We start from the raw sequence: 23173 nt of genomic DNA on the forward strand, positions 1-23173 counted from the left end.
AAGGTTTTATTTATAGCTTGAAATGGAGCTCTAGCTAGCACAAGGTTGCTGCTTTTGTTGTTGTTCAGTCATGTTTGATTCTTTGTGACCCCATTTGAATTTTTCTTGGCAAAGATATTAGAGTGGTTTGCCATTTTCTTCTCCATCTCATTATAAGGTGAGGAAACTGAGGTAAACAAGATTAAGGGACTTGCCCAGGGTCTCATAGCTCATAAGCTTCTGAGGTTAGATTTGAACTCAGGTCTTCCTGACTTCAGACCTGCTACTCTATCCACTACACCAACTACTTTATTCTAGAGTATTGCTATAAGAAGGATAAGGTGAGCATATTTTCTCCTATTTGCAACCATACTAGGCTGACTTTGCAGAGGACTACAAAGTATAGAGGAAGTATATACCCCTAGGATTTCAGCACTGAGAAAGTGCTGAAATATTGTAAATTTTCCAAAATATTGTAAAAAAAGATCTCATCCTCTTTCCAAGGCTCACAATTTCCAAGGCCCTGTCATTGATATGCTTCTTTCCTTCTCTGCTGTGCTGGGATAACTTCACCCGAAATAGAGTACTGGGCACCCTTGAGCTTGGGAACAATGCCACAGGAGACAACCAGACCAGCAGCAATTGAAAGGCATGCTGGCCTTGTGTTGCCTTCTTCCCTACACTCCCAGGTACCTGAATTTTCAGTCCCAGCTCTAGCGAGAATGTCCTATGAGATGATGGGATTGCAGTCTCCCTGGACAAATATTTATAAAACCAACTAAGTTGTGAGTGTTATAAGTAATCAAAAAAAAGGTGATTCTTAGAATTCTCTGCCCCCTTTCTGATACTTTCCTACTGTCATTAAAAAAGTATAAAGGGTTACTATGAAGGTCTTTAGGTTGTTTTGTATTTTTTGTTGTTTCATGGATTGTCAAAGATTTCATTATGGAACAGCCAACCTATTGGTGATGAGCTTTTCTGTATTTAGCTAGGCTGAAATTGTGGAAAACTGGAACTGTAAAATAATGTATATGTAGACACAGAAATACATAAACCTACATATATATATATATATATATATATATATATATATATATATACACTTAGATTATGTGTATACATATCTATCCATCCATCTATCTTTCTTTCTATCTACATATATGTATGTTTGCTGAAATCATATTCAAATAATTTCTACCTGATAGAATCTGCCAGAATTTGAACTCTTGTATGTGGTCTTTGAGAAGCTAGTCTCTTCCTTGCCTCAATAAGGCATCAGATTTTGTTAATAAATACTGTTAGAAAAATACCCATATAAAACATCTCCATTTCTTTTGTTGGATACTAAATTACCCAGCATTTTTATATTAAACCTATTTTGTTTTCTGAAGGGTCACTGTATAACTCATGGACATTTGTATCTGAATATTAGGAACAAATTTCACTAATATTTTATTCTTTTTCACCTGTGCTGAGTTTATTAAGAAAGTATTAAATTAAACAGCTCCATCAAATCTCAGCAGTTGGCACTGTGGCCCACTGAGTATCACAACCTGAAATTTTATGATTATTTGGGGAAGCTACATAATTACATGACTAAGATGAAAATCCTAATGGCCAGGAGATACATATATTTGTGACACTTTCATTAAATTTCCTCTCAAAAATCCTGGAAAATATTACTTATAATGATAGTTTGTGCTTACTATATGAGGCTGTTTCCTCCATGGATCTCAAAGATTTGATTAGTATTAATTAGCCCCAATTCCCCTGTTTCCTTATCGGTCAAGTGTTCAGATTGATCTCTTGGGTCACTTGGAGGCTAAATCATGAAGCAAAAAAGGACATGACTGGGATTTGGAAATCTTGGGTTCCAGTTCTCAACTCTGCTATTAACTCACTGTGTGATCTTATGCAAGTTTCTATCCCACTAAGGGTTGGACTAAATGATTTCTAAGGTCCCCTACTGCTCCCACACTTTGTGGGCAGTAATTGGTGACTTCAATAAAGAAGATTATTTTTTATTTTTATTTTAAGGAAATTCCCAATAAAATCACAGGATGGGTAAAAAATATGTTCAACAATCTGCCAGACACTGTGTTGTATGTATAAACAGAGTACTCATTTTATTTTACCTTATTTTTATCACTATATTTTGTTTTTACAACACTTTCATTTTCATTTTCCTCATCCTTCCTTTTCCAGATATCCATCTATTGTAGCAAATATCAAAGAGAAAAGTAGTTAGGAAAAAATCTGTAAGTCATTCATATCTGACATTAGTAATATTCCATTTCTCTTCTTCCAAGTCTGCATGGAAAGGATGAAAGTACATTTTATCAATTACTTCTCTGGACCAGGTTTGGTTTTTTATTTGGTGTCAGGCAACACTTTTTTTTTCTGTTTTGTTTTCATGGTTATAATCACTGCTTATACTGTTTTCCTGGTTCATCTTACCTCATTCCTCTCTTCACAAGCTGTTCTGAATTTTTCAGATTTGTTATTTTTTAGAGCATAGTAATATTTCATTTTACTCATGAATCCCAATTTATTGGCCTGTTTTCTAACTAATAGACATCTAACTTTGCTTCCAGTTCTCTGTCAGCACAAAAAATGATGCTTTGAATATTTTGGTGTGTATAGGATTCTTCCTTTTGTCTTTTTTTTTTGGAAATAAAACAAAAATTTATTAAAAGAAGTTACAACACATAGGAAGGGATAGGTAGAGAGAGAGATAAAAGAACAGCCAAGCAGCATTGGCTGGGCCAACAGGTCAGAGAAGACTGCAGCCCTGAGTGGGAATCCAGCCCAGGTTTTTATGTCTTGCCTCTCGTCCAGAAGGCAAAAGGTGAACTCCCTTCCCTTACTGAATCTGGAATTAGGTAGGTGAAGCCTAAGGGGATCAGGATACAAATTTTACATTAAACCATGAATCAATGGTAGTCAATTTACATTTCAAGAGTAGGTGGTAGTCAATTTGCATAACCACTCAATTTCTACATTCACAATTCTCTTCATCTTTCCCCCCTGCATCATTCCCTTCAGAATTTGAGACCTAGATTCTTCTGGGCCTTTCAGAGTCCATTTGGTGAGGACTTCATTGAGGAAGGTTTCAGAGAATGATTAGCTGGCACAGCTAGTTGGCATCCTGCAGAAGTTGGTCTTGGAGACATACAGCTATGGAGCTCAATCCAATTTCCCAAGTCTGAGCAGGGAATTTTTCTCCTTGGCTGGCTCACCATTATGTAGTTTGGTTCTGCCTATGAGGAATCATTATTCAGACTCTAGAAAGCAAGGGTGGAAATAAAACAAAAAATTATTAAAAGAAGTTACAACACATAGGAAGGGATAGGTAGAGAGAGAGAGGGAGAGAAGGAGAGATAAAAGAACAGCCAAGCAGCATTGGCTGGGCCAACAGGTCGGAAAAGACTGCAGCCCTTCCTTTTGTCTTTGACCTCCTTGGGACATATGCCAGGGAGTGAAGTTTCTTGGTCAAAGGGATACTTTAGTCACTTATTAGTATATTTACAAATTTCTTCCTAGAATGGTTGTATCAATCCAAAGCTCCACCAGCTCAATAGTGCATTTATTTTCCAGCAATTCTCACCTTTGGTTAACTTTGTCCATTTGCTGGGAATGAATTAGAACCTCTGGGTAATTTTGATTTGTATTTATTAAGATTAAGTTGAGGGGCAGCTAGGTGATGCAATGGATACAACACTGTTCCTGGAGCCAGGAGGACCTGAGTTCAAATCCAGCCCCAGATACTTAATAATTATCTAACTGTGTGACCTTGGGCAAGTCACTTAAAAAGAAAAAAAGAAATTTTAAAAAAAGTGAGCTGGAAGAGTCTTTTATATTGTGGCTAATAATTTGCAATCCACTGGGGAATGATTTAAGGAGGTGTCTGGGTAGAAGGGAACATCCATCCTGTGAGCCAGGAGGGACTCAAAATTCTATAAATTTAGGAGCTTTTTAGGGCTGAATTAATTAAATATAATACCAAGTATGACTCTGGAGTGATGTTATAAATATCCAAATAGTCCTTGGCAGGCACCACCTTTGGTTTAAATAAAACACTTAGTTGCTTTTTCCATACATTTTCTAAATTAAACCAAATATTTCTATTGCTACAATCACCCATCTTTTAGGTGTGTTACTTCTTTAAATAAGAATGTATGTCTACCAGATTATCAAGTAATTCATATCACTTCCTATGTCCTCGTCACCATTTCTACCTAAGCTTCTTCTATTACACCCCATCATGATTCATCTAACATAGCCAAAGTTTCTCTCCCCAAATCCCAACCAAATAACATTAATTTCTATCTAAATTGCTTTACTTGTGCAGAATCTCCTGCTTGGAACTCCCTCCCTCTCTTCTCCAAATTTCACCCTTTTTGAAGTCTGGAAGATCTGAGTTCAAATTTAGCCTCAGATAGTAATGAACATTGTGACCTTGGACAAGACAATTTACAACCATTTGCCTTAATCCAATAAAGAAAGAAATAGCCAACTACCCCAGTATCTTTACCAAGAAAATTCCATGGATGATATTGGCATGCTGTGGTCCACGGGGTCACCAAGAATCAGGCTGAACTGAACAATAGCATTCACATAAGTACTTTGGGTTTTCAAAACTTTTGACCTAGGTTATTTCATTTGAACCTCATAAAAATTTTGTGAGGTAAGTGCTGTGTTACCCTTATTTTGCATATTATATTGATGTTTTTCAAATGAGGAAACAAATTGAGTCAAATGATTTGCTCAGGGTCACAACAAAACGTCTAGTTTCTAGTTGAAGTATCTTTTTGGATTTTTCAATTAGATCATAAGCTCCTTAAACTTTCTATCTGAATTGCTTTGTATGCAGAATTTCCTGCTTAGAACACCCTCCCTTTCCTCTCTACAAATTTCACCTTTTTTGTGTGTTAATAAAATTCAAATACTAAATAAAATACTTATTCAATCCATTTTACTTAACTCATTTAAGTTTTACTCATTTGGGGGCAATTTTTAGCACAAAATTAAAAAAGACATTTTTGTCCACTGATCCAGTCATTAATATTCAATATTCAAAAAGTATCAAGGTCTCAGAGATAATTCAGGCATTACGCTAAGTACCAGAAAGGTTTGAGACAATTCATGTCCTTGAGTTCTTAATCTAATAGAAGACAAAACAAAAAAAGATGTCTTGCAGGCAGGGTGGGAAAATGATCTGAAGAGATGTGAGTATCAGAGTTTGAGAATGAGTTTCTGGAGGTAATGAAATCCAGAATGTCTTTTGGGTGAGAAATGATAAATTGAGTTTCCTAATTACTGACAAACCAGGATTAGATACTATGGGGGTGACTGGAACTATATTCTTTTAGCTTTGTGCTTTTAGGAGACAGATGGGTTCAATTCATACTATAATGGAACAACACTAGATTTGTAGTCAAGAGAAACCAAGGTTCAAACCTAAGTCTCCAAATCATAAGTCCCCGAGCAATCACAACCCTAACCTCCGAGTCTTATGACCACCTGTAATGCCTTTGTGGAAGGTTTGTTGTACCAAATGATAAAAAGTACAAACAGTGGTAGGTTTTTTTTTGGTATTATTATCAATATTAATGGTAAGGAAAAGATCTGAATCTAGAACTATCATGAATTTTGCCTTACAGTGAGCAATATATGTGTGTATATCTATATCTAATTGTATTATATAAAATGTACTTTCTATCACTACATAATAAAATATTATATATGCATATACACATATTTGTATGTGTATCTAAATGTGGTGTACCCATAAAGTAATGAATTTAAGTTATATGAAAATGGAATATCTTTATTTTATTGTCATGTAATATCACTTAATTAGCTCATAACAATATAAGGGAAAGTAAACACTAATGCCATTTATCCCTATTAAGGCTAGATTCCAACTCAGATTTTTTCTGACTCCAGGTTCAATACTCTAGCCACTGTTCCACATTATTTAGTATTTGTAAGGGATTTTACTTCAATAGTCCAAGTAACTAAGAATTCATGGACTTCATGGCATACTGCCTCCCCATTACAGAGCTCAAACCCTGGATGCTTTAGGTAGTTGACAATCTTTGTGAACGGTCATGGCTGAAAAAATGTCAACATCCAAGGAATGTTTTTCTAGTGATAAGTCACCTTTAAATTAGATTGGCTCTATCTAATGCCATAGACTTTAACATTTTTCTACCTAGTCTCTGGGCATGCTCTCCTTTATTTCCTGCATCACTCTTCATTTGTCTCTTGCTGAGAACTTTAATCACAAACAACACTCACCAAGTCTCAGAAGATACATTAATGGATGAACTCTATTGTTCCATTCATCTAACCAGGATATCCCAGTGGACAGCTCCCTTCCCTGGTCTCTTCGCTCTATGGGTTGTCTTCTCTATTTTGTAATTTGGACTTCTTGAGAGTAGGTATATAGCCTTAGCTTCTGTATTTTTATCCCCAGTACTTAGCAGAGAGCTTAGCACATAAGTACTTAATAAATGCTTTTAGTTAATTGATTCGTTCATTCAATGCAATTGACTATCTCCAGATCATAATGAAGGATTGAAGTCAGACTTAGGGCATTCAAAATTATTTTTTATATTCTTTCACTAAAACCAGACAATGATAGTGTTAGTTTTTAATGTAAAACCTCCCCTTTCTCCTAGAATATCTTTTAACCTTTGCAATTTAATAAAATGTCTCATCCATTGAATTCTAATTGATAGAAATAAATTGTTGAACCCTAATACATCTTTACCTGGTAGATGTATTTAATTTAAAACAACTGGGAAATAGCCTTTCTAGTATATCTGACACCTCACCTAAAAGACCCTTTAAGCTATTCTAGTATTTTACTGATCATAAAGCAATAAATGTCGAATTTGATTCTACTCCCTCTTGTCATAAACTACCTAATTATTGAAAATTAAATAAATCCCACTAGAGGATGAATCATTAAATATATAGTAAATAATGAGGTTAATTAATTTAACCCTTTCTAATTAGGGAACTAATTAAATCAGAAAATTAAAACTGAAAGACATTAAAATCAGTATGAATTGGAGCATTTAGGTGGATCAAATGTCTTTTATGTTTTTCCTACTCTAAGTAGACAACTATCATTTATGTTAGTAAAAATAATCAATTTTCAGAGAAGTTTGAGATAAGGACATTTTCATGTTAATAATATTTTAGCATTTGACTATTTTTTCCTTGATCCTATTAATATGTGAAACTGGATTATAAAAAATTTTATTTTTTTCTTAATCTTAATAATTAACAAATGTGACCTAGCTTACCTGACTGATTACACTTAATTGAAAGTTGGTTAATATGCAAACATTCCCCCCCCCAAATGATTTTTGGTAAAGAGCCATTATGGCAACTTTTTTTAAATTAAAAGTTTTTATTATGAACTTAATCACTAACAAAAAATAAATATTTAATACCTGAAATCCAATATTATAACTGCAAACTTCTCTTAGGACAGTTTATTTTTAAAGAGGCAGATTTATTAAATTTGTCATGGTAGTAACAGAACTTCTATTTGTGCCTTTTTTTGCATTTTTTTATTTTCTTCTGAAATTTTTTTTCCCACTTTCCCACTAAACTATCTTATCTTTTCCTTTCTCTTCAAGTCCTTACTTGTAACAATCATATATAGTAACGCAAAGCAACACATTGGTCATATCAAAGAATCTAGATCTCATTCTGCCTCTCTGTCAAGAGATGAGACTTACAATTTCATCATCAGTACTTTGAAGTATTTATTATTTGATGCTTTGATCAGAGTTCTGAAGTCTTTCAAAGACATTTTCCTTCGTATTATCATGACTGCATAAATCATTCTCCTGATTTTGCTCATATTACTTTTCATCGATTTGACCATTCCATTATTTCTCTGAATCCATCATTTTTGTCATTTCGTATGATGCAATAATATATTTTTTTTTGTTTTTTCAAGGCAATAAGGTCAAGTGACTTGTCCCAGGGGGTCACACAGCTAGGTAATAAATATTTAGTGTCTGAGGTAAGATTTGAACTCAGACCCTCCTGACTTCAGAGCTGATGCTGTATCCACTGTGCCACCCTAGCTTCTCCCTGGCACAATAATATTCAATTGTGATGTGTTCAATCATTCCCTGATTTCTAGTTACTTCCTATTTCTTTATTGTGATTTTTTTTCCTTTATTTTTTCGAATTACACATAATTTTTCAATATTCATTTTCTAGTCACTTTCCAAGCATCTCATTTGCTTTTGTTCCCAACTAAGTTATAACATTACATTTTTAGAAAGTATTTTTTTTAGGAATCTAGATATCCAAAGAAGCAGATTTGAATTTTTTATTTCTTTGAAGTAAAAATATAGGATTCAGGTTGAGGGAGAGGACAATTTTCATTTTTTTCTTTGTATCCTCAGTATAAAGTACAGTGTCTCCTAAGCTTGACAACTTTCTCAGTCTTCATTTCTGCACTCTCGTGATGGGTCTGGTGAGGGGATGAGTGGAGGGATTACAATTTTACCACTCCTGGTCCTCCCCTGCCCTAAGCTCCCACATTTGCTGTGTTGAGGTAGCCTTAGCACAATGTCTGGGGAGCACAGGTGCCATCCTTGTGTGTGCTTCTGACACTTTTCACAACCCTATTAACATGGAATCGGGAAGCAGAAGAAAATAGGGGAAAGACCATGGTCTTAGACTCAGAAGACTCAGCTCTGACATTTACTCATTGTCAGACCTAAGCTTCTTATCTGTAAAATAGGGTCAAGGATATATGGGGAAAGGGGGTCTGATGCATGTGCAAGCAAAAGATGGTATTTCTTCAAGTGGATGACCCCAGGGAGCTGCTTTCTGGAGAATCTTAATGCTGTAAAGGAGAAGTTTCTTGGAGAAACGGGAGCATGCATGTATGTTCTGTAACCGGTTCTTGTTGGCTAACCATATGATAAAGGTGGGGGGGACTCTGAGAGGTTCCTTGTCTCTCTTCTCTCATCAATTGCATTCTTATAGTCTTATGTCTTCTCAGGGTTTTCTTTTCCTCTGAGGCCATGTGTTCCCTGAGAAACAGGGACTCCTTGGGATTTTCCTTTATCTTTTCCATTTTAAGTTTACCGAGTAGTCTTCCCCTCTGGGTTGGGAGCATGAGCCCCATAAATCGTAGAATCAGATCCAGTTATGAAAGTATCTGTAGGGGGCAGCTAGGTAGCGCAGTGGATAGAGCAAGTACCTGGGTTCAAATCCGATCTCAGACACTTAATAATTACCTAGCAGTGTGGCCTTGGGCAAACCACTTAACTCCATTTGCCTTGCAAAAACCTAAAACAAAAACAAAAACAAAAAGTATCAGTAGAATTAAGAAGAGACTTTGGGGATTCTAGTCTGGTGGTAGGTAAACTACAGATTCATCCAGTTATACATCTGAATAGGAACTTGGTGGGGGGGTCGCTAATGCTATGGAGGAATTGAGCTAAGTTTTAGAGCCTATTCCTCCAGAGATAGACATTGTATTGGAGGGAACATACCCCAAGAGGCTGGGGGAGGAAATGTGTATATTTATTGTTGTAAAGCTCCCTTTATAAAAGCTAGTCAGTCAAGGGTTCCTGTGGTTAAATGAGCTTCTGGGCTAGTAACTAACAATGGGGGAACAGCTTATGCCCTCATTTAAAAGAAAAGTACTTAAGAGTACTCTAGGATTCTGAGGAGGAGATTAGAGAAGGGCTGGCTATATGAGAGTGGGGTCAGAATGTACTTGGGACACCTGTCTCACAGCATGGTTTGAGGGGAGAATTTCATAAACCTTGAAATGCTATAAATGTGAAAGGGCATCTAATGTAAAGGTCAGTATATGACTCCTATAGGAAATCAGATAGGAAAAGAGCTGAAGAGTTTATAAAGAGATGACTCCAAGGTTGCAATTATTTTTCACTGCTTTGATTCTGGTAATGCAATTGGAGTGAGAGAGACTGTGTGTGTGTGTGTGTGTGTGTGTGTGTGTGTGTGTGTGTGTATAGCAGGGGGTGTGGGGGTGTGTGTGGAGGGATATTCCAAAGTAAGTAGGCCATGGGCATGATAATATATTTCAGGTAGTAAGGAAAGTTTCAGAATAAGACAGCAGAAGAGAGGTGTTTTTGAAGTGCAGAAACTCAGAAACAAGGCCAGAGGGGCCCACCCTGATGGGAATCAAAGACAGTGGGTCTGACCAAGAGTAACAGCCAGAACTCTTGATTCATGCGCAAACAACTAAATGAATTTTCTTTCAAAATGTTAATATCCGGTTCCCGGGCTGCCTTGGCACCGAAGATGCCCACAGATCCCCGCCCCCCGGGGCCAGTGCCATGGGCCCGAGCCGGGGGCTGTACGACTGCAACGACCCCCACACCTGGAGGGCCATCCTGGCCGGCTACCTGGAAGTGGTCCGGGCCAAGGTGGGAGAGGCCCGGAACCTCCGTGCCCTGGACGCGTGGTACCAGCAGGAGCTCCCGGCTTCGCTGAGAGGAGGGAGAAGCACCTCACTCAAGACGAGCCAGTGAAGCTGATGGCGTGGAAGCTGGCAAGGGGCAAGTTCAAACCAAGACTGCAGCATTTGGTAGCCACTAACCTGGAGGAGCTGGTAAAGCATTGCACTGCAGCAGCCTTCTCCCTACTACCCAATGTGGAAGCTGCCATCATGGAGCTGAGCAAGCTCAAGACTGTGGGACCAGCCACTGCCTCTGCAATCCTGACAGCAGGTGCTCCAGAGATAACAGCATTTATAGCAGATGAGGCAGTGGCTGCTGTTCCTGGCCTCCCTGTGCTCCAGTATACACTCAAACACTATATCCTGTATCTGGACAAGGTCCAGGCCTGTGCTAAGAGACTGAATCAAGTTGAAGCTTCATCAGAGTGGACTCCTCACCAGATAGAAATGTGCCTCTGGACCTGGACTTTGGCCCCAAACCTGTGTCCTACAGTCCTGCCCCCCTCTTGTTGGGAAGCCCCCAATGCCAGGGAAAGTGCTGAAGATGTTAGACCATCCAAGAAACGAAAAGCTAGTATTCATTGATCCTGGGCATCTACAGACTCCACCCAAAGAGAAATATGTCAAGTCCCAATAACCTGACATCTACTTCTAGTCTACTTCTATCCATGGAGGGCTCAGGACAGCAGGTCATCACCGTCATCCATCTCAACCTCATCTGGATCTCAGTTCCCTAGATCCCCTCTCCCAGGCTAGTGTTGAGCTGGGTGTTAGGAAGATGGAATGTGTAGCTCCAATTCCATCACTAAATTATCCTTGGGAAAATAAAAAAAAATGTTAATATCCAATTCACTTATGATAATGAACAGAAATAAGAGGTCCTTCCATATTCACAGGCATTCTATACCAAAGCTTTCAGCAAGCAGCACAGTTCACAATGACTCCTTCTTAGCCCTTGTCGGAGAGGTCATTGGTAAAGCCCTGAAGCCGCGGCCTCATTTGATGGAGGTCACCTTTAGGGTTTTCTCAAGCCAGAGTTTGGACTTTTGTCCTTCCTCAATAGGAGAGGATCAACATGGAGCTCTCAGGCTGCAGATCCTGGCTCATCAGAACATTTCCCCTAAACATCCTACATTTAAATGCAACATTTTCATAGATGTGTGCCATAACATATTAGTGTGTAGAGTGTAAATAGAATGCTTCCTTTATCCCCTGCTGGTTGGGCAGACATTGAACACCTGGCTTCCAGCATCCTAGGAGACTGCCCATGGGAAGCTGGGTTTTGTAAGTGAAGATATTCTATAAGCAGGGACCATGTGGCACTGGGCAAATCACTTGATTATTCTGTACCTCATTTTCCTCATTTTTAAAATGAAGGGGTTTTACTCACTAGTCTCTAAAGTCTCTTCAAGATCTAAACTTACTATTCTGTGATAAGATCCTATGAAACCAAATCAACAAATATTGATTGGCCAAAAGTAGAGGGCATACCTGGCACCTCCTATGTGTCATGATTATTCTTGTCTGTTTTTGTTATTCCCCTCCCTGACCCACTTCTTTTCTGGCTTTTCATTTTTCAAAGTTCACAAATCCTACCTCCAACTGCATCTATAACATACTTCACATTTTAGCACTTAATTATAGAACAGGTAATATTGTTTTATGTGGTTATATTTCACATCTTACATTGTAAGTTCTTGAAGATGGGTCATGTCTTCTGTTTTCTGTTCCTTAGTATGCATAGTACAGTACTGGTTTCCATGTATTCAACAAATGCTTCTTGATTGTTTAAATGTATTGGGAGTTTGCTATTTTAAAATTCTATTATGATTCTTTTGTGAAATAGATAATTTGCCTAGAATTCCAGGTTAGATTTGGATATGTTAAATTGCAATGTAAATCTATACTTAAATCAATTTACAAATAGTTAATAAGCATGTTTAATTGTGCTAGGTACCATGAAGAATATTACATATATGTATATATTTGTATATACATATATACACAATATGAAGGGGCAGCTAGGCTAAGTCTGAAGTTAGGAGGCCTGAGTTCAAATCTAAACTCAGGTGTTTACTAGTTGTATGGCCCTAGGCAAGTCGTTTAACCCTGTTTACCTCAATTCCTCACCTGTAAGATGGACTGTAGAAGGAAATGGCAGAGCACCCCAATGTCTTTGTGAACAAAGCTCCAGAGTTGGACTCAACAAAATATATGTGTGTAGGCACCCAGAACTAGTGTGGTACTAGATGACTATTAATTTCAATTCTAGTTGCTATGTAATAAGCTTCAGTCTCCTTGTGATTCTTCCTCCAAATTGGCCCAATGTCTTTTCATGAACAGAGCAACCTCATCATTGGTTCCAGTGTGCAAGGCTAGTGTCTCCTCGTCTATGGTTTCCCAGTTTCTCCTCAGTTTTCATTTGACTTTGTTTCCTAGCATTTAATTTTTATCTACCCATGATGAGCATGGTTTTACTAAATGCATAATAGTGACCTAAATAGCCTATTGCTATCCATTGTTTACAGAGGGTCCTCTCAGAGTCCTTGTGTTGGAATAAATCAAGTATTCTTTAAGTAACAAATGTTTATATCAGGAGCTGGGGTTAATAAAAAGACAAAAATTGCTGCAATGCTGTTAGATTAATAGCTGTATCTCAGGGTCTTGTGATTCCATTAACGACTTACCAGCATTACTGATGAGTTAATTACTCAAGAACCTGAATCTGAAACCACCTATACAGTCCAAGACCTAACTGAAAAAGGGATCAGGGAGATATTAAGTTTCTGGAGAGGTAAAGTGCAGTGGTGCTAATGTGGCAGGTATCATGTGTCACTAAAAGTGGCTTGTTCACTTTGACCAAATGGAAGCTTTTCTGAGCGGGATAAGATATTCTTGGGAGGTAGTATCCAAACTCCTAAAAACCTTGTATTTATATCACACCTTGTTCAGGTTCAAAACACTAGTTGAAGTTTATGTCAGCATGGAAAATAAATCAATGAAGTAGCTAGTGTGAGTTATAAAAAATTCCCTCATTTACCCCTACAATACATTATTCAGGTAAAAGTTTATTTCTGGTTTTTTGGATAATAGCCTCAAATCTCCGTTTCTTTTTCCATATATGTAAATTTAGACTTTAGTAAAAAAAAAAAAAACCTCAAAATCCCCCCATTCTTAAGTTTCCACTGCCGTTCTCAAAGGGTTTAGGTAACTTTGTTATTTAACCTAAAAGCTCATTTTGTAGAATAGAAAATTGACAGGAAAGGGGGAGACAATATTTACTTATAGTATCTAATGAATTCAAAATGGGCGAAGTGGAAAGGATCAAGCATTTATTAAGCCCCAATATATAAATACATGCTTTACAAACATTATTTCACCTCTATTCATACCAAGTTGATTTATGTTCCATTAAATGACTAGGTCTAGAAAATCATATTGGTGAAAACTGGTGATTTTAAAGTTTAGGATGGACTAGCAAATATGTAGTAAAATCACAAAAATTACAAAATAATCTAATGAACTAAAAGTGATGCCTACTTCCATAGTTGTTCAGATTATAGGAGATATTCTCTAATCAAATAGCTATGTGCTACTTTGTTTAGAGGATAATAATCTCCACCAATTTTGAGACCTTGAAGTATAGTCATTTTAAAGACTCTCTGTGGAGTTTTTATATGCTTTATTGCTTAGTTTTTAAAATATAAAATTTTGTTTCCAGTCTTTTGATGCTTTTAAGCAGGGTTATTCTTCATGACTTCAGGATGTCAGTTTTGTAGTCTTTATTTTTACTACTTGCCTAGCAAATCCACTTTCTGAATGAAATTGGATTGTCTCAAGATTTTTATTTATCATAGCTGGCCAAGAGGAACAGTCCTGGTTATGACTGACACACTCTTAATGAACACTTTTCTTTGTATGGAACTGGTTTGATTCTGGTCCTCTGTGGCGATGGCTCCCTGTGATTTAAACTTGTGCAGCATCCTGACCTTGTATAGTTAGCATCTGATATTTTACAAAATCTGACAGGTTGATGGTATTTTAAAAATCAGACAGACACCTTGGTCCTATAATTTACTTTATTGAATAAATACTGAAAGTCAAAGTGGAGGTAGCCTAGTTCTGCTGTAGAAAAGGCTTACAAGGGTTCTTCCTTTTAAAAATCCAAATACTTGTTTGAGTTGTATCTTAAGTTTTTGAATTTTTAAATCATATAGATCTAGGCTGTGTCCAATCAAGCAAAGCAGAAAGCTGAACAATTATTTTTTGAAAAAATATTTTTACATCTTTTGCTTTTTTTCATCATTTCCCAATATCCTCCCAAAGAACATACCTTTATTTTTAAAAATAAATTTTTACATATGCATGTGTAGTATCTCACCCATTGCTCTCATTAAGCATACCAAAAAATCCAATGAAAATTAAAACTATCATATTAAACATACATAATACAACAAGCAAATCTCTCCCCCTTATACCCCCAGGCAAGCCTGAAAATGATTCTCTCTCTCCATTTTAAATTCATCACATCTCCAGCAGGAGATAGGTAAGTGGGATGTTTCATCTTCAGTTCTCTGGATTCATGGTTTAGCATTGTTTTATTCTAAAAAGTCTAAAGTTCTAAAGTCTTTCAACATAGTTTTCTTCTGTAGTGTTTTTTTCTGCAAGGTTGCCATCTTATAAATTGTTCTAGTTTTGTTCACTTAGCTATGTCTTGGTACAGAGAAGTCTTCCATGTTCTACTGAAACTTCTGTGCCATTTCTTATGGCATATATTCCACAATATGACATTTTGGTCGTTCCTCAACTGGTTTCCCTAGAGTCTTTTCTCTCTTTGGTATAAAAGCCTAAAATATAGCTGGATAACTTTTGGGGAATAGTTCCAAGTTGTTTCCCAGAATGGCTGGACCAATAATTAACAGCTCCACAAATATTGCATTAGTGGGTCTGTTTTTCCACAACAAGTTAATCAATAAATTTTAAGCACTATGTTCTGGGCACTATTCTAAGAATAGTCCCTCCAACTTAACATTTTTGTCAGTATGCTGTGATAAGTGAAATAAAACCTCAATAGTTAAGTGAAACCATATGATGTTGTCATGTCCAACTCTTCAAGACTCCACCTGGAGTTTTCCTGGCAAGGCAACTGGAGTGGTTTGCCATTTCCTTTTCCAGCTCACTTTATAGATGAGGAAACTGAGGCAAGCAGGATGTAAGTGTCAGAGGCCAGATTTGAACTTGGGAAGATAAATTTTCCTGACTCTAGGTCTGGTGTTCTCTGTCTACTATACCACTTTGTTGCCCTCACACACAGCAACCCTGATGGTATAAAAGACTTCATATCTAAAATCTCCCATCCTTTTACCAAAAGGAAAGGTGTTTATATGATACATTGACTCCTTAGGAGCCAAGATTGACTGCAGCTTTTGATCTGAATATGTGTGTGTGTATACATACATACATATATATATATATATATATATATATATGTGTGTGTATACATATATATATATATTGTTTTCCATGTCCTTTTTCTTTTTCTCAGCTTGTTTTCCCATGCTTCTATGCACTTTCATATTTGTCATTTCTTAGGGCATTATGCAGCATGTTTTTGTCAGCTATTATCCGAGAGGCAGCATGTCATAATGGATATAGAGCCAGTTCCTTAATCAGAAAAATCAGTTTAGTTTTCTTCCTATTGTCACCTACTGGCTCTAACTCTAGGCAAATTACTTTACCCTTTGGTGTTCTAGCCACCTCTCTTAAGTCAGGGTGTCTTAATCTAGAGTTTTTGCATTATGGACCTAATATTGGACATTTTCTTAACTTCATATAAAATTTGATCATCAAGTATGCAAACATCTTTGGGTGATATTTTAATACCGACTATAAAAAGCTGGAAATAGAGAGGTTCTTGAATCAAGTAGTCAGATCTTGGTTGAAGTTCTTATAAACATCTAGAAGTATGGTTAGACCTCAGACAAGTCTCTAAAGATATAAATTACAAAGGAGTTCCTATTCTGCGGGGATGAAAATCTGTATCCTGGAATTTCTCTCAAATTTCACCCCACCCACCTCTTTCCTCGTTAATTTGTATTTACCTGAAGCAGGGTACCAAACCTTTGTTCCACTATTATTAACAAAAGAATGAAGCTGGGTATTTGAGGTGGTTGTAATAAACATGTGCCACTTTTTTCTTAAAATAATTTGATAAAATGTTACTACATATGTGGAAGTTGGTTATTACATTTGCATTTTAATTTACATGTCTTTTAAAATTAGCTGCATTAATATGTAGGCAACAATTAAAATTGTGTGTGTGGGGGGGAGGAATTAAGGGTAATTTGTCCATCTGATCCTTAAATAAGTCATCTACCTTTGCTTTTATTTTTGGACCTAGTGTACCCAGTGCCTCCTCTCTTTCTCTGAGAATTCTAGCAATAATGGCTAATTAAAAAAAAGAAAGCCTGAAGGCATGAATCCGCTCTATTAGGTACCCCCCTCGATTCAAGGCTTTCAGGGGATTTTTCTCTTGCTTTCCCCAAACACGTCTGCCTCGGGTTTGTTTTCTGTATGCCGCACGGAAAGGAGCTGTAGGAGGAATCGTTCGTACTTTTACAGAACAGTGAGTCGGGGCGGGGGAATCTTGGGGGGCCCATTTCTGGGGAAACGACTGACCTGGGGCTCGGAGGGTAAACGCGGCGCGGCGCACGCGGCGGGGCTGAGCGGCGTCCCGCGGGCGCACGGACGCCTCAGGCGGCGGGTCCGCGGGGCGGGGCGCGGTCCTGGCTCCCGTCACTGCTCCCGGCCGGGGCTCCGCGCCGGGCTGGGCCCAGGGGCGCCTCGGCCCCGGCTCGGCCCCCGCCCGCGGGCCGGCCACTTCCTGCGGGAAGGAGGCGGGACAACTGTTGCTCCAGTCCCTCAAGGTCACCCCGCCCCGCCCCGCCCCGGGCCGCCCCGGCCTCGAGGCTCCGGAGCCCGACGCGGCGGGCCGGGGCTCCCTCCGTCCGGCCGCCCGGGCCGGTCCTGCCCCCCGCGGGCCCCCGCCGGCGCTCCGCCCCTTCCGCCCCGCGCCTGCGCCGCCCAGGGTGAGTGTGTGTGTGGGAACGCGTGTGGATGGGAGGGGCCGCCCCCCCCCCCCCCCGGCCGCGGGATCCGCTCACTCCGGCCCCAACGTGGGGGTGGCGAGGCTCCTGGGCCCTCGGGTCCCGCCGGTGAGAGGCTCGGGCCCGGGCCCGCCCGCCTCCCTCCGGGCGCGGGGGAGGCCGCCGAGGCCCCCCGCTGCCCTCGCTGCGCGGCGCGGGCCGAGGCAGCCCCCGGCCGCCCGGCCGCCCTCTCCCGCGCGCCCCTCGCCCTCCGGAGGGGAATGGTGCGCCCCGCAGGGCGCGCGCTGCTCCCGCGCTTTGGCCGCTCCGAGAGGGAGGGGGGAAAGAGGAGGAGGAGAAGGAGGAGGCGGAGGGAGGGAGGGAGGAGGGGGAACCGGACCCCGATTCGCAAAGACTCCGCCGGGACCGGGCCGGCCGGGCCGCAGCAGCCGGGCGCGCAGCCGGGGCGCGCGGGGCCTCGGCGGGCCGCGCTGGGGGGGTGGGGGGTGGGTGGGGTTGGGGTGGGTGCCATCCTTGATTCTTCCGGATCCAGGGAAGCCAGCCGCGCCGCCGGGATCATGTCGGACGAGGAGTTGAAAGTTCCCGAGGAAATGTTCAAAGAGGTCAAATTTTACGCGGTGGGAGACATCGAGCCCCAGGTACCGCCGCCGCAGCCCTCCCCCGGCCGCGGCCCTGCCCGCGGCGAGGCGGGCTCGCGCCGGCCTGCCCGGGCTGGGGGAAGGAGGCTGGGCTGGCGCCGGCCTCGCGCCGGCGCAAGGGGCCCCCGGCCGCTCGGAGGAGGCGGGTGAGCGGAGGGCCGGGCCTGCGCCTGCTCCGCGCCCGCCGGCGGCCGCGCGGGGGGAGCGGGCTGCGGGCGCGGCCGGCGAGGGAGGCCAGCTCGGCCGGCGCGGGGGCCGGGGCGGAGGCGGAGGCGGCGCGGGGGCCGGCGCGGAGGCGGAGGCGGCGCGGGGGCGAGCGGCGCTCCCTGACTGGCGGAGGCGGCGGCGGCTCGTGCGCGGCGGCCGCCTCGGGCCGGGCCGCGCCGGCGGAGCGGGCAGGGGCGCCCGGCGGCGCCAACCGTGAGTAGCTCCGGGGCCGCGCGCCTCGGGCCGGCCGTGCGCCCGGGCTGCGGGGCCCGGGGAGGCCTCGGCCGCCGGCGGGGCCCCTCCTGCCAGGCTCGTGGGCTCGGTGCCTGGCCCGAGGCGCTGCTCCGGGGAGGGCGAGGGAAGGGTTTGCGGCCAGAAGCCTCGGATCAGGCCGGACGGACAGTCAGGGCCACCAAGGGAAAAGCCGGCGCCACCGAATTGTAGCAAAACGCTTTAGGAGATTTTTAGGAAAATACTCAAAATTTAAGATCACCAGTATTAGCCAATAGAGGTTAATTATTGCAATTTCATTCCCTATCTATTGAATTCGAAGCATCCAATGTTCTAAATAATTTATCCTTAGGTTAAAAAGTTCTAATGATGGATCGGATCATTTGACGGGATTTTCTAATAATTTTTGTTCCCTCATTTCTTGCAATAAACTTGTTTGTAATTTTTGACAGATACCTCTGAGTCAGACAAGACTGTTAGGTAAAACTAGCTTCCAGCTAAGAGCCAAGCAGGGCGCCATTATGAAGTAAGAATCGGAAAGGAGAAAAGTAGGCAGAGTTGTTGGAAGGACTGAGACGGTCATATCCGAATGATAATTATGTCTATCACAATCCCTTGTAATTTACTCTTGGATGGAGAATGTCTCCATTGTCTGACTATTGGTGGAGGTTCAGAATATTTGTGTTTTGGCTTTTGTAGTTGTATCATTAACCTCTTAAAGAGCAGTCATCATACATCAAGTTTTAAAGATTGGATGGATGTATCCTTATTACTCTTTAAGAAGTGAATGATGGAAGAAAACTATATTCTCTATTGCCCTTTTCACCTTTCCATTTGTTTTGGAATGAGATAAAGTTAGAGGTGCTTCTTCTAGCCACTAGCACTAGTACCTCTGACTTTATCTCATTCCAAAATAAATGTAGAGGTGAAAAGGACAGTAGAGAATGTCATATAGAACAGAGAGGATAGGATATTTTAATAATAAAACTCAATAAACATTTAAGAGGTGCCTTTGATAGGAATCTTTCAGAAAGGAGAGAGAAAGCTAAGCATGTAACTTTATTTGCCATTCTAAATGTTATGACCATTTCATCTTATTGCTTTTATTAGAACTTATTTGTATATTTTAAAGGACATTAAGGAAGTATAGTGCAATAGGAAAAAAAAAAACTGGTTTTGAAGTTAGACTCCATGGATAAATTATGTCTTCTGAGATTAGATTAGATAATCTTGCTCTAAATCTATGATCCTAAAAGCTGGTTGAAACTTTGAAAGATTTCATTTGGCCTTATGCAACTTTAATTTTGGTTCCCCTAGACTCTTGGCTTGGTTGAGGTTGCTTGAATTTTTGGCTCCTCCCTCCTTCCTCAATGAAAACAAAACAAATAAACAAAGTCAAGCAAATTTTCTTATTGGGAATGTGGAGAAAATGTGTGATAAACTTCTGATTTGAAAGTTGGCACTCATGAGATTTCAAAACCTAGCACTCATAAACTGTTTCTCACCTGGACAATGTACTTTGTACATAATAAGTATAAATAAGTATAAATAAAATTTTAAATTGAACTGAAGACAGCAGTAGACCTATTGTTTTGTCTGACCACAGTAAAAGTGCTTTGTTTTGATCCTAATACTACATTTTAGGAAAGTTGTTGAAATATTGGAGAGCAGCTGATATGATATGAACACCCACAATTATCATAGATCAACTAAAGGACTTAAAAAAGACCCAGAGGAAGAACTTCAGCTACAGTTGCTTGTCTTTAAATATTTGAGGATGTAGAATTCTGTACAGGGCAGATTTCAGCTCATTATGAAGGATTTCTTAATGATTAAAGCTGTTCAAAAATGGAAGGGGCTGCTCTAGAGGTAGTGAAGGCTCTACCACCACTCGAGATCAATAATCACTTGCTGAGATTGTTCATCTCTGAGGTTCTAGATCTACAATACACATGCACACACATATGTTGATTAATATTTTAAGTATTGACATTACAAATATCTAAACAAATTGATTTATTTTTTGTGGACTTTTGCAAATTCTCTCGTAATCTGATTAAAAGTTTATTTGCCATACCTTAAGACAAATCACATTAATAAATCTTGGCAACTTATAAAACCATCTTTCCATAGTTACTAATGATAATTATGAGAATTGTCTATACTTAATTATAAATGGTAGTTATTTGGAGTTCCTAGACATTCTAATTAGTTCAAAAGAGTATTCTATATATGGTATATTTATCTGTTGGATGGATGGGATGGAGTGTTTTGTACAAATGAAATAGGGTGCTAAAGAGCCCCAAATATTGCAATTTTCATTCAACAAAAGTATGGAGTACTTAGGTAGGGAAGTATATGCAAATGCCATTAAGAGATTTGCCATCTATTTGGAGAGATGATGTGATAATGTAAAAAATTAACAGTGTAAGAGTTGAATAATAGTTCCATAATGCAGCTTATGACATTTTTTTCAATCAGTGGCACATTCCTGACTTTGGATTTAGAAGAGTTAGTATTATGGGGACTAGAATAATCAGGGAAATACTTAGTAGAAGAAGTAAAAGTTGAGTGTGGCATTCAAGAATTGAAACTAAAATTCTAAGCAAAGTATTAAAAATGATTTATAGAAAATGTTTTTTCCCCCTAAGTGCCTTATCAATACAAATGGAAGAGTGTGTATATTATGTATGCCTTATTCCTTTTTAGTTTGACAATGGAATAAATTCCTTTGAGACTCAAGAAGAAACATTTATAACTTACAGAATTATATTTTTGAGGTCCCAATGTGCTATAGGAATTTTAGAGGTGAATAATCAGGAACTAGCCTGTAGCAATGAAAAAAAATGCTGGACCTTGGTTCAAATTCTGATTCTGCTGCTGCTGTAAAGTGGGGCCAGCCAGTCACTTGACATCTCTTGACTTCAGTCTCCTCATTTATAAACTGAGAGGGTTGGACTAGTTGATGATGATTGAAATGCTCCTTCCACGCCTAAATTTATGATCACATTCATTTGGCATTGAGGTGAGAAGCGATTAAGATGCTGAATGTAGAATATTGAACATGTAGTCTTCTAGAAGGGGCTACTCCCATCAATCAAACAAACATTCATGAAGCATCCTTTGTTTGCCAGGTGCTGAAGGAAATGGCTACAAAGTCAAAAGTCTTGAAGAAACTTAAATTCTTTCTCTCCTTCTCTATGTTTAGAGATACTTACCAATGAAGCTCTGATATTTTCGCAAAATATGCTCCATTTAAAAATCCAGGGAAAAAAATGCTCCTTCTTAAAAAGTTTAACCTTACAAGCCCTAATTGAAATGATGCTTCATTTGCTTTGATTACTTAGAATTTTGTAATCACAGGTTCAAAAAATACTTCCAAGGTTTTCCAAGTATTTTTTTTTTCTATTCTTTCAAGCAGTATTTATTGGGCATGGTTGATTTCTAATGATTTGTGGTATTTAAAATGTACTAAACAGGTTTATCTTTTTTCTGTTTAAATTAGTTCTGTTGAAAATTGGGGCCTACTTTCATGTTTTGTTGGACTCTCAAATTTGCTGATTCTTATTCAGAAAAAAGGATTTTATTGGCAATAGGATTAGGAATAAAATTCTATTAGTACAATGTGGTAATTATTCAGGCTGTACATATATATATATGCATATATATGTATTAGAAAGTTAGAGTTGAGACTACTGTCATGATTTATTCATGTGAAAAATGAAACATGTTGCTTTTATTTCAATGCATATATTCTTTTTCTAGGTTATCCAGTTTTTGAAAGCTGGAAAAGCTAAGGAAGTTTCCTATAATGCACTAGCTTCACATATAATTTCAGAAGATGGAGATAATCCAGAGGTTGGAGAAGCTCGTGAGGTCTTTGATCTCCCTGTAGTAAAGGTGAGTAGTAAATCCAACTTTTTATATTTACTTTATTGATGAATAATTTAGTTAAATATATTGAAATCTAAATATGGTTCTTCTCAGGGTTCATGTAATAGGACCAACCAGATCTATGAAGCCTTTTTGGTAGTTAACCTTTGGTAGATAGTGACATAGTAGACAAAATTCTACTTGATGGAAACTAGGTCACTAATATGCTACACGAAACTTAATGTTATCTGCACAGGCTTAAGGAGCTCTGAAGTTTTCTTAGTTTCACTCCATTTCAACAACAACAACATCAACAACTCACATTTGTAGAGGTTTTAGAAAAACAACATTATGAATTATGGGGTTGTGGAGATTCACATTTTGCACATAAGGAAAGTAGTCTCAGAGAAGAGAACAACAATAGAACTAGTATTAGAACCAGGATTTAAAGTCCACTGACTTAACCATTATGATATGTTGCCTTTTTTAAAATATAGGAGTGGGATTTAAGCCTATGGCTAATTAAAAACACAATTACTCTTGAATTTCAATTCTAATACCCTATTTAGCCATCTTGGCTTGCTGTTCAAGGCATCCTCCATTTATGCAGTTTACTATGCTTAGCAGTAGGAGAAATGCAGAAGTTTAATACGACACTGTCC

The 23173-nt window shown here is 39.5% G+C and overlaps 1 protein-coding gene and 1 long non-coding RNA gene across 2 annotated transcripts in view; one reads left to right on the forward strand and one right to left on the reverse strand.

Annotated features, from left to right (window-relative positions):
- Positions 1 to 1709: 1709 nt before the first annotated feature.
- LOC141492695 (uncharacterized) lies at positions 1710 to 17474 on the reverse strand. Its single transcript, XR_012470037.1, has 3 exons — positions 17135 to 17474; positions 9264 to 9315; positions 1710 to 3263 (listed from the first exon to the last, which is right to left on the reverse strand). It is a non-coding gene; the product is annotated as an uncharacterized LOC141492695 (long non-coding RNA).
- A 620-nt stretch (positions 17475 to 18094) lies between these two features.
- The window catches only part of PAXIP1 (PAX interacting protein 1), an 82752-nt gene continuing 77673 nt past the window's right edge, over positions 18095 to 23173 (forward strand). Inside the window, exons 1-2 of the mRNA XM_074193294.1 lie at positions 18095 to 18200; positions 22404 to 22538. Of these exons, the coding sequence (XP_074049395.1) occupies positions 18120 to 18200; positions 22404 to 22538 (216 nt within the window). The 5' untranslated portion in view covers positions 18095 to 18119. The remainder of the gene's footprint in view (positions 18201 to 22403; positions 22539 to 23173) is intronic.

This window comes from Macrotis lagotis, chromosome 7, assembly GCF_037893015.1.
Source record: "Macrotis lagotis isolate mMagLag1 chromosome 7, bilby.v1.9.chrom.fasta, whole genome shotgun sequence".
Classification (NCBI taxonomy): Eukaryota; Metazoa; Chordata; class Mammalia; order Peramelemorphia; family Peramelidae; genus Macrotis; species Macrotis lagotis.